Below are 11,808 nucleotides of genomic sequence, written 5' to 3'. Positions count from 1 at the left end.
GACGTAAAGAGTGCATTTCTTAATGGGGAATTAAAAGAAGAGGTTTATCTTCAGCAACCTCCAGGCTTTGAAAGTATTGAATTCCCAGACCACTGCTACAAACTTGAAAAAGCAGTCTACGGTCTGAAGCAAGCCCCAAGAGCGTGGTACGAGACTCTCTCTGAATTTCTTGTCTCTTCCGGATACAAAAGAGGAGTGATTGATCCCACTTTATTTAGAAAAGCAAATGGTGACCACCTTATGCTTGTACAAATATATGTGGATGATATCATCTTCGGATCGACTGATCTAGGAATCGTGGATGAATTTGTTAAGCTCATGACCAACAAGTTCAAAATGAGCATGAATAGAGAGATTAACTTCTTTCTAGGACTTCAAGTGAAATAAGTTCCGCAAGGGATATTCATTCATCAGGAGAAATACACCACTGAACTGTTAAATAAATATTCTATGGACAACTGTTCTTCGGCTAAGGTCCCCATGGCCTTCGGATATAAGATCTTTGCTGATCCCTCGGGCGAATCTGTGGATCACAAGACTTATAGAGGTATCATAGGCTCTTTGATGTACCTCACCGCAAGCAGGCCAGACATTGTCTTTGCAACAGGCGTATGCGCAAGGTATCAGGCTGACCCAAAAGTGTCACATATAACCGCAGCCAAACAAATTCTACGGTACCTGAAAGGAAGCAAGTCTCTTGGATTATGGTACCCCGCAGGCAATGATTTCAGCCTTCAAGCATTCACAGATGCGGATCACGCCGGATGCATACTAGATCGAAAAAGCACCTCAGGTGGATGTCAATTTCTGGGTGGAAGACTCGTCAGCTGGTCATCAAGGAAACAAAGTTGTGTATCTCTGTCTACCGCAGAAGCTTAATATGTGGCCGCAGCCAGCTGTTGTTCACAAGTACTATGAATGAAGACACAACTTATGGACTACAGATACAGAATGTTGCGGATACCTATTTACTGTGACTCTGAGAGTGCTATAGCGATTTCTCACAATCCTATTCAGCACTCCAAGACCAAGCATATTGAACTACGGTATCACTTCATCAAAGACCACATCCTGAAAGGTAACATTGAACTCATATTTTTCCATACTCATGAAGAGATTGCTGATGTATTCACAAAGGCACTTGACTCTACAAAGCTCAACACTTTCTTACAAATGTTAGGAATGATGAATCCGGACCCACAATTCTTCTTGAATTGATTGGCACCGCAGACCATCCTTGGTCTCTGTTGCGGTCCTAACTAAAGTTACTTATGATAGATGGTTTTGGTATATCCTGTGTACCGCAGTCTATGTACCGCAACCATATATCATATTTATCTTTCATTGGTCCTTATTGTTTGTTGTTACTCACTTCTTGTACAAGTGCTTTCCTCAGTTCTTCTACTGCAGTCATACATCTACCCATCCGCAATGAATGATCCATCCGCAATAGCCAAGGATCCATCCGGAATGAAGTTTCCATCCGCAATCACATTAATAATTTCTCAACTGTTTCATTAATCTTTGAATCATGGTGTGCTATTTAATGATCCTTCATTAAATAAAACATTAAATAAAAACATCCCTTGAGAAACTGTCTCATTCTCTTTTTGATTAAACCTTGTGTCAGACCTATTTTAGGAATGATGACAAAAAGAACGTTTTTCCATAAACAAATCCTTAATCTGTCTTTTCCTCTTACCCAGCACGTCCCATCCGTTACAACTTCTTTCTGCATAACGGATCAAACAAACCCTCACCACACGATCACCTGCCGTGATGATGTACGTCTGACTATTCATTAAATGCAAATCCTTTTTTGGTAAAATCCAAAATCAAAAGAACCCCCCAATTTTTTTTACCTTATCCTTTTTCACCTAGGGTAGATAAAAAAACGTTTCCCGCTCCCATAAGCCCCTATAAAAACCATTCTTCTTCCCCAAGCACAGTTTACGCTCTCTGAACTTTGAATCCTTTCTCCATTATCACACTCTGTTTCTTCACTTTTTCTCAAACTGCTACAATGGTGAAATCCGGTGTATCCAAGAAACACTCCAAAGCTTCTGGATCAGTGAACCCTACTGGTTCAGACTCTACTCCAAGACATCCCACTCCCACGATAGCATCAAGCAATTTCAGTGCCGTGTTCGAAGACCATTCATCTTACAATGCTCCAATCAAGCTGATGATCAAGTTCTTGAACAATCACCCCTTGTTTGGCCCCTTCGATTCGTTTACAGACGTTGTTCCCCTTTCCACCCTATTCAAATGTGCCTTTTCAGCCTATCGACCACTCGAGAACGCACAAGAAGTGCATCTAAACCTAGTTAACGATTCTTTAGTAATTATGTCTAAAGAAAAGTTTCTTTCTGCCATTAACCTTCTTGTTCATCCTTCAATCAAGATTTTTTCTCCATCAATGGCGGACATCACTTCTGTACTTTACCAAATGGGATATCAGAAGAAAATCAAAGGCATTGGAGAATTTAAGAAAAACCAATTGCCTGCGGTCTGGCAATTCGTTTGCCACTTTGTCATCCGCAGTCTATCCGGCAGAACCGGAGGCACGGATAATATGGGACTCAAGCTCCTAGAGTTAGTATGTAGAATCTTCACTGGCCATGACGTAAACTACGGTCAGATTCTATGGGATGATCTTCTACAATATATTCCCAATGAGAACCCAAGGGAGAACCCTATCGAGCTTACATTTGCAAGATTCTGGTCCCTCTGCATTTTAGACCTCCATGCGAACGCAGGAATCAGCATGGGCAACGACATCAACTTCTTTGTCACCAAGGATCTTAAAAGGTACAATCCCTCATCTGATCAATCTGTTTTTGGACCAATTAGAAGACTTCCAACCCACATTCTCAACACTCTTGGTCTGGAGACTACTGATGTCTCAGATCATATTGAGGCTACGGAAGGTATTGCCCCATACCTTCCTACCCCGCCTCTTCAAACCCCATCCGCAATCATTACCCCTGGAAGTACCGCAGTCCCATCTTCCACTACTCTCTCCAATCTTTCTCAAAGAAGAAAGAAATTAGCCTCAACTCATCAAGGCCCCCGCAACATCTCAAAGAAACAAAGAACCCCAAAGAAAGATGCTCCCAAACCAACTGCACCCTCCAAGAAACGCAAAACCAAACCAATCGCAACCACAAATGACAGTGACTCTGATGAGGATGCGCAACCAATTGCCATCCTTAAGAAAAGAAAAACCAATCCCACTGGCCAAATACACGACCGGACTGATACCCTAGCCTCTCAAAAGGCTCCGGTAGTCCTTGGGGTGGCCGCAGACCCATTCAACTCCACAATAGAATACCACTCCGGCTCAGAAAGTGAGTCTGTTTCATCTCATCGTGGAGACACCCCCCCCCCAGTTCATTCCCAAGAGGATAACACTGGTTCTCGCCCTAAGGTCTCCAGGGCTTCCCGACTGCATTTATTTTCCCCTGCAGAGTTGAACTCCATCCTCTTGAATGTCACCCATACACTTCAAACACCTTCCCAAACTTGACTACGGGTCAAGGAGATCGAGGAAGCTTAGGAAATCATACTCTGCTTACATCTGTAACAGGTGGTTTAGGCACGGTGAGCACAAATGTGCAAGGATCTGTGGACCCGAAGGACACTTCGGTGCGATACCAAGGATTTGACGGTGACAACTCTAATGACTCATGGTTGAACTACACTCCGGTATCTGAAGCCGACATCCAGAAGTATGCCGCTTTCCATAGGGCATTCCAAGCACGAAAATATCAACAAATAAAGCAATAGTAGCAAAAGGAACAAGAAATCCAAGTTGTGGCTAAGTATTGGGCAGATGCAATTAACAATGCCAATACCGTAGCCACCATACTGAAAGTTCAAAACTAGATGACTGACATGGCTGAGACAATCCGCAAGGCCCAGTCCACTCATGACGGTGCTGGTGCTTCCAAAGTCCCTCCAACTCCACCAGTTCAAGACTCACAAGACGAAGGAACCGCAATAGAAGTCAGCTCTGCTCCCACCTTCGGTCTTGATGATATTATTCTACAAGAGGTAAACAAACCCTCTCCCTCTGATGATGATCTTATGATGTTCGATGAAGAAGAAGAATCCAGTGGCTCTCACCATTCAACTTCTAAGCCCAAAGAGAAGAAGAAAAAGAAGAAGAATGCTCTCACAAGAAAGGAATTTTTGAGCCTGCAAGCAAAGGTCGATCAAATTCTTGCTGCGGTCAAGCCAACTCAACCGCAACCAGAAGACACACCCGGACCGCAGTCATTGATCGAAAGAATCGAACGCTTGGAAACTCGTGAGAGATTGGCTGCTGAGCGTATCTCCCTTAAAGTTGAAATGGGAATCCGGTCCCTTGACAACAATCGACAAGCAGATCACAAGCACTTCATGGCTGCTGCGGAACGCCTCATCTCTGAGGTGACCGCAATCAAGAAAGATCTACAAGCAGCCATTTCGGATCAAGCCACCCAATCTCAAAAGCTGATAGCTGAGACTCACACTGCATATGAGTCCACTATCTCAGTCCTTCAAGCTACAATCAACCGCCTGTAAAGATCCTTGTCAACCAACTTCCATGGCCCTGAAATCCTTCAACTCACCAAGGAAATTAACAGGCTGCTATTCAACTCCACCATCCCCAACAATCAACAGTTGGCAGATGCCCTTAAAGCCCAATTTCAGGAAGTTTTTGCCAAAGTTGTTGGCCTTCGAAAATGGCTTGAGGAAGCTCCTGGGTTCCATTCCTCAAGAGGGGGAAGTGAAGAAGAAGAAGACCATCACTCCAATCACTCCAAAAGCCTCTCCCAACATCAAAGCCCCCCCATCATTACAGAAAAAATTCCTACATCGCAACCTTCACTGCAACCATCTCATCATACTCCACCTCATCATACTCCACCACAAAAGGAGATCACTCCTGAGAAACCAGAGACCCTTCCTTACTTCAAAAATCTGGTGGATCACATGTCCTCTCCAAGCTCAAACGACTCCCCTGCCACTACCCAAAGGAAAAAAGATTGGAAAGCAGCTAAACTTGCTGAGCTTATATGGAGAGAATGCGGTTTTGACACTATCATAGATGAATCCTTGATAAACTCCTGGATCAATCCTCACCGCAGACTGCTGGATGATGACTACAAGCCATACCTCACATATGCTGAACCCCCCTCGGATGGCTACTGGGATGTTCCAATCTCCCCAAATGCTAAATACTTCACAGTGTTTGAGCCGTTTGACCGCAGCCTTCCAGACCACAAAAGACTGCCAATGGAATTCGAGAGACTTTACCATTTTTATGCTAAGCATTCCTCTCCCATTGAGAAAATCTGGTCTAACGACAGACCATCCGCAGTCAAAAACTACAAGCCTCGGAAGTTCATGAAGGCTGACTTCATCCAATACACTCTCACTAGAAGGGAACACGACTATGTCCGCACCCAAGCTGACTTCCCCTTCATGAATCCTGAAGAAATCTTTGTCATAGCAAAGGTGTTCCAAAACAAGTCGGAGAAACACCCGAAGATGAAGATAGCTCTTGAAAGAGCTAGTATGTTTTTGAAAGAGATTGTCTGTGATTTTGCTAAAATCGACGCAGACATCTACCCCATCATTGCTAGAAGTTTGATCTACCACCACTCGATTATGCACCGATACCTACTGAAGGTTATCAAGAAAGATCCTTAGGTGCAACCAACTTCCCTGAACTCGGAGTCATTTTCAAAAGGAAGACCAATAAAGTCAAATATTTTATTCCTATGACTACCATGAATCGCCTCACCAGGAAGCAACTTGAAATCTATCGAACCACAATCGAAAGATCAAAGCATACAACTGCCGAAGTCAAGTTCGAGATTTTAAGGAGAATCACTTGGTTGGAAAACATCAGGAAGTTTTGGTGGATCCTGATCAAGTTTCTTAAACTTGATAGCTGAACAAAATTTAAAGAGGTCACTTAGGGGGAAATTGTTGAATCATGAAAAGTGACCCTCTTGAACTTCAGCTACCGCAGTCAAGCTCCCTCTTCAGCAACCGCATCCGAAGTCATCTAGTCAACCGCAGTCATTCTACTTTACTTAGTTTATTTGTCTTTCTGTAATACTCTCTATTGTCCAATATGCCTTGCATGGCTACTCTTAGAGAGTGATTCAAATGTAACTTCTTGAGTCTCTATAAATAGAGCTCATTCTCACTTATCTAGTGCGAATCAATCGATCTATCTGAATACACATCTCTGAAGTTATCTTTTCTATCTCTCTATCTACGCATCACTTCTTACCCTCAAATCTTACTAGAATATAATTGATTACAATCTCTCTTCGGAGCAAGTCTCTTGTGATTTAATCACTAAGTTTGATCTCACTTATTAACTTGGCTTGAATGCATTCCTCGTTATGAATCAACTTATGTGTATTCTTGATATAACAATTGTTGTCATTTCATTTCTTTACTTTTCCGCAACTTACTCTCTAACTATCTAACTCTAACTTATTAATATTATTGTTGAGCTTTTAGATCTTTCGAGATTAACTATTCCGCAATATACTTGTTCTAACGTTTGTGCAAGTGTGTCTCAAAGTTTTTCTCTCAACACATACACCTATTATACACCCATTTTGGTCCTAAACCCGTACCAACACCCCTACCTGACATAGTAATGATCAACCCGTACCACCAACCGACCACTTGTAACCCATTCACCTATTGTACACCCATTTTGGTCCTAAACTCGTACCAACACCCCTACCTGACTAGTAATGATCAACCTGTACCACCAACCGACCACCTGTAGTTCATTCACAACTTACGCATGGAATTTTTTAATTAAAAAAAATATTAATTAAAAATATGAATTTATATATCTATTTAATTTAATTATTAATTTATATTTTGTATGGTAATAATAAAAACAAAAAAAGTATTTAATATTATACTTAATTAATATTAAACTAATGTAAATATTATATTAATGTATAACACTAATATCATTAATCATTATAACTGATGTCGTTCAACTTGCACGTCCCTTGTAGCCTATAGGTAATCGGAACTGATGTGAGTATGGTCTGCGTCGATGTCTCTTCAGATCCGATTGATCATCCATTTAAACCCTCCCCTTATATGAAAATGGTCATTCTTACATTTTCATCACCAACCGATGATAAGTTTGAATTGCTCCTCCTCTGTGAAATAAAATTTGTCGATCAATGGCAACAAATATGAATATTGATCCATGTGCAAAGCCGAGGTTACAACTATGGAGTATAAGCAGTGAACAACCAAAAAAACCACCAACCGTAGAGTATGGGAAAGGAAATGATAAGAGATTCACGATTAGAGTTGTTCATGGCAAATATTTTACCGATTATCCAGGTAAATCTTATGAAAAAACAAAAGTTCACTTTATTACTTTTGTCAACATCGATTTGCTTAACATGGAATTGCTTGGTCGTTTTTCTAAAAGTTTGGGTTATACAACTATGGGTTACTGGTATCATATGCCTACTAAGGAACATTGTGGTTTGTCCATGACTCTAATTTTGGACGATGATGCTTTGGGAACATTCAAAATGATGGTTAGGGCACACCAATTTCGTGAGATTGAACATCTATATGTGGAACACAAGCCGATATATGTGCCAATCAATTTCCCCAACTTCATGATGAACTCACCATCCAAAAGAGTTGAGAAGCTTATTAATCTGTTTGTAACAGAACACCTAATGGAAACAGTTCATGATGGAATAGCATACATCAAGTATACGCTAAACATGACCATTCCTAGAGGAAAGATGGTAGATGCAATGGACATGGCCATGGAGAATGTGACTGCATGGCAAAACATAGAGTAGGCAACCTTTATCTTTTTTTTTTTGATGAAGTAAGCTATTTCATGGTTAAGACATAGTATATATGTTGTGTATATTGGATGGAATAGAACATCCTATTTTGTAAGCACTTTGAAACTCTTTTTTGTTTAATGTTATATATGATGTGTATATATGCTTTATGTTAATGGTTGTGTTGATTCTAACTGTCAAAGGGGCAAAATGGGAATTAATGAAAAAATATGAATTTCCCATTGTAATCTTGAGTGTATTTCATAATTATCAGATAGTTATCATCATACATGGCATTTTCATTTAGATACTTTGAAACTCTTTTTTGTTTAAAGTTATAAAAAAGCAATGTACTTTGAATATTATGTATAAATTGGGTTTTAAGGCTAAGTTCCAGGTCAGATTTATGTTTGTGGTTGTGTTAGATCAGTAAGTTTGTCCCATGTATGTTTTAAACATATGTAGAATATGATAAAGCAGGGGTATATCCGTCAATTGTTCATTATTATCAGAAAACAAAGAAAATGTTATAATTTTCCATTTTAGGCTGCTTTTGAGTCTGCAAATAAAGAGCTCCCTTCAACCCACCCAATTCGTCTGGGCCTGGCTCTCAATTTCTTAGTGTTCTCCTGTAAAGTAAAATCATATATTTTACTTTTTTATTTAAAATTTGCATAGGTGTATGAAATTGAAGTGTTTTATATGATGAAATTACAGGGCATGCCATTTGAGTAAACAAGCTTTTAATTAGGCGATTTCTGAGTTGGACACTTTGAGTGAGGAATCATACAAAGACAGCACATTGATCATGCAACTTTTGAGAGATAATCTCACTCTTTGGGCTTCTGATTTTCCTGAGGATGGATGTATTCCATACCCTATTAATATGCTTTATACCCAAAAAGTCGATGAAGTATATATACTTTGGTTAATGGAAATGTTTGAATGTTAGTGAAATATCTAAATTACCCTTCTACAATGCTTAGTATATTAATACATTAATTCTTATACACATTTTACCCCTCCAAACTACTGTTAAAAATTAATGAATATTGTTAAAACTGTGTTTGAGATGTAAGGGTAAAATGGTCATTCAGTATAGAAAAGGAAAAGAAAAATGAAACAGCACCTAAGTGTATGCATCAACAAAACATATAGTAATGATAATAAAAAAAAGTTAATCTTGGATACATATATGTTGTTCATAACTTAAATTAAACAAAATGAGTGTGAGAGGAATCAGGGGTACTTTTTTCATTTGTTTTTATTTCCAATTCTAAAGACTAATTAAACAGAATTCGCACCCATAATTACATTTCTTTTATCAAAGGAGGAAAGTAAAAATGATTCTAACTGTGGTTGTGTTAGATCAGTAAATGGGGAAGCAGAGGTATTTTCGTCAAATGTTTCTCTTTTCAAATCCAATAACATAATTAAGTAAGGGTATTTTGGTAAGTTGTTTTTATATCATGTTTTCTTTTTTCGTAACCAAATAAGTTATGAAGTAGCAGTCAGCGTAGTTGGTCAGTGTACATGTAGTTAAGGCATATTCCGAAAGAGCATGGGTTCGAACCCCACTAATAACACTTTTTTATCTTTTTATAATGTACATAACTTTTTAAATCTGTCAAACGTTAAAACAATCATTAAGCAATATCTCTTTTTTTTCTCGATATATCCTTGATCATCCACACCCATTGCGTAAATATAAATTTTGATACAATATGAATTTCCATTGAATCATTATGTGCTTACTACAAATGCATTGCAAATACGTTTATACTTCAACCAGAAATTCATACAGGTACACATACAACATTAATTTTTACAGGGACATAAAAACCAATTATCCTCATAATATGAATCTTTGCTATTTCGTTTGGTCATGGAGTGAATCATTATATATTCAAGAATTAACAAGTATTTGGTTTCCATGTATTAGATTTATTTGTAATGCGATCTTTTCGTTTATGCACACCAACTGTTTGTTAAAATACATCAATGAACAAGGAACATATATTACTTGTTGATGCTATTGTAACTTGAAGATGGATAAGTCTTGGATGGTAGCCTATAGAACATCAGAAACGTATGTAAACGGTGTTGCAGAATTTTTGAAATATGCAGTATGCAATTACAAGATTTCTAAGAATAGGGATCCTCTAGATACCAAAAAAAAGATAAAAATTCCATGTCCATGTATCAAGTGTGTAAACCACATATCTCATTCGGTGGATGTGGTAGATGTTCACCTATTCAGGAATGGAATTGATCAAACATACACAAATTGGAATAAGCATGGAGAAACAGAGGAACCACCTAGAAATTATGTATATGAAGAGAATTTTGACATGGACACGTCATACGTTGTTGATTCCACGAACATGAATACAGAAATGCCAATAGATGCTGTAGAAACAGTAGAGATGGTTAAAGTTGCAGAAGAAAATTTCATGGGGAGCCCTGACAAGTTTAGAGAACTAATAGAAGATGTCGAGAAGCCCCTATATAAAGGGTGTCCTAATTACACAAAGTTATCTGCAATCATACAGCTACTCAACTTGAAGAGTAAGTATGGAGTATCAGATAAGTACTTTACAGAATTATTTTTGATCAAAAATATGTTACCAGAAGGAAACCAAATGTACAGTAGTACATACGAGGCCAAAAAAGCATTCACATCAATGGGTTCAGGGTATACGAAGATACACGCATGTGTCAATAACTGTATACTTTATAGAAACGAATACGTAGACATGGCAGTCTGTCGCACTTGTGGTAAATCAAAATGGAAGGTCGATGAACAAAAAAATAAAATTTACGAGAATATTCCTGCAAAATTCTTGTGGTACTTTCCAATTATTCTGCGCATGAAACGACTTTTTCAGTCAAAGACTACTGCAAAAGATTTAACATGGCACGTAACAGACAGAAAGGTGGATATTGGTGTTTAACGTCACCCAGCTGATTCACCAGCATGGGCTGTCATAGATGACAAATATCCTGACTTTGCTAGCGAACCAAGAAATTTGTGGCTAGGCAATTCGGATGACGGGGTCGATGTGAATAGAGGAAATAGGAATCATATTGTGTGGCCTATTTTAACTATAATTTACAACCTTCCACCATGGTTGTGTATGAAGATAAAGTTCATCATGCTTTCGTTATTGATATCGGGAACACCAGGAAACGATATTGATGTGTTCCTAACACCTTTGGTTGATGATCTACAAATATTATTTGATATTGGAGTTGAAACATATGATGCATATGCACAAGAGCAGTTTAATCTACGTGCAGTTGTGTTATGGACTATTAATGATTATCCTGATCTAGCTACATTAAGTGGTTGTCCTTACAACAGATTTCAAGGTTGTGTTGTGTGTGGCGAACAAACACACTGCATTATACTCCCTGAATCGAATAAGCAAAGTTATGCTGGTCATAGACGATTTCTACCGTATGATCACACGTTCAGAAGACAAAAGAAGGCATTCAATGGATAACAAGAGTTCTCACCCTCACCAAAACCTATGAATGGGGAGGAAATATATAACAGGGTCAAATTTATAATTAATAAATAGGGAAAGGTGTCTAAGGGCAAGGAGGCAGAAATCCAACAAACTTCAACTAAAGAGGCGGGAAGATTAATAAAAAATAGAAAATCAAACCAAGTGGGTACTTCAGATGTGGGCCAGCAAAATACTACATACTGGAAGAAATTTAATATATGGTATAGACAGCTAAGGTATTGGCGCCACCATTTAATTCCACATTATATATATTTTATGCATATCAAAAAGAACGTGGGCGAGAGTTTAAGTGGAACTATGTTGAACGTTCCCGGGAAGACGAAAGATGATTATAAAGCTCGATTGGATTTGGTTCATTATGGTTTAAAACTAGAGCTGCATCCTAAGATAGACGGGAAGAACACAACACTTCCTGCAGCAGG

General features: G+C 38.8%; 1 protein-coding gene across 1 annotated transcript; it reads left to right on the top strand.

The window, feature by feature from the left end:
* Positions 1–9,901: 9,901 nt before the first annotated feature.
* On the top strand, positions 9,902–10,807 carry LOC145163454 (uncharacterized). The gene has a single exon (XM_079082296.1). The coding sequence runs from the start codon at positions 9,902–9,904 to the stop codon at positions 10,805–10,807; it is 906 nt and encodes a 301-aa protein (XP_078938422.1).
* Positions 10,808–11,808: the final 1,001 nt, after the last annotated feature.

Source organism: Lactuca virosa, chromosome 3 (assembly GCF_052849685.1).
Source record: "Lactuca virosa cultivar CGN04683 chromosome 3, Lactuca_virosa_CGN04683_v6, whole genome shotgun sequence".
Classification (NCBI taxonomy): Eukaryota; Viridiplantae; Streptophyta; class Magnoliopsida; order Asterales; family Asteraceae; genus Lactuca; species Lactuca virosa.
This window is presented reverse-complemented; position numbering and strand designations above follow the sequence as displayed.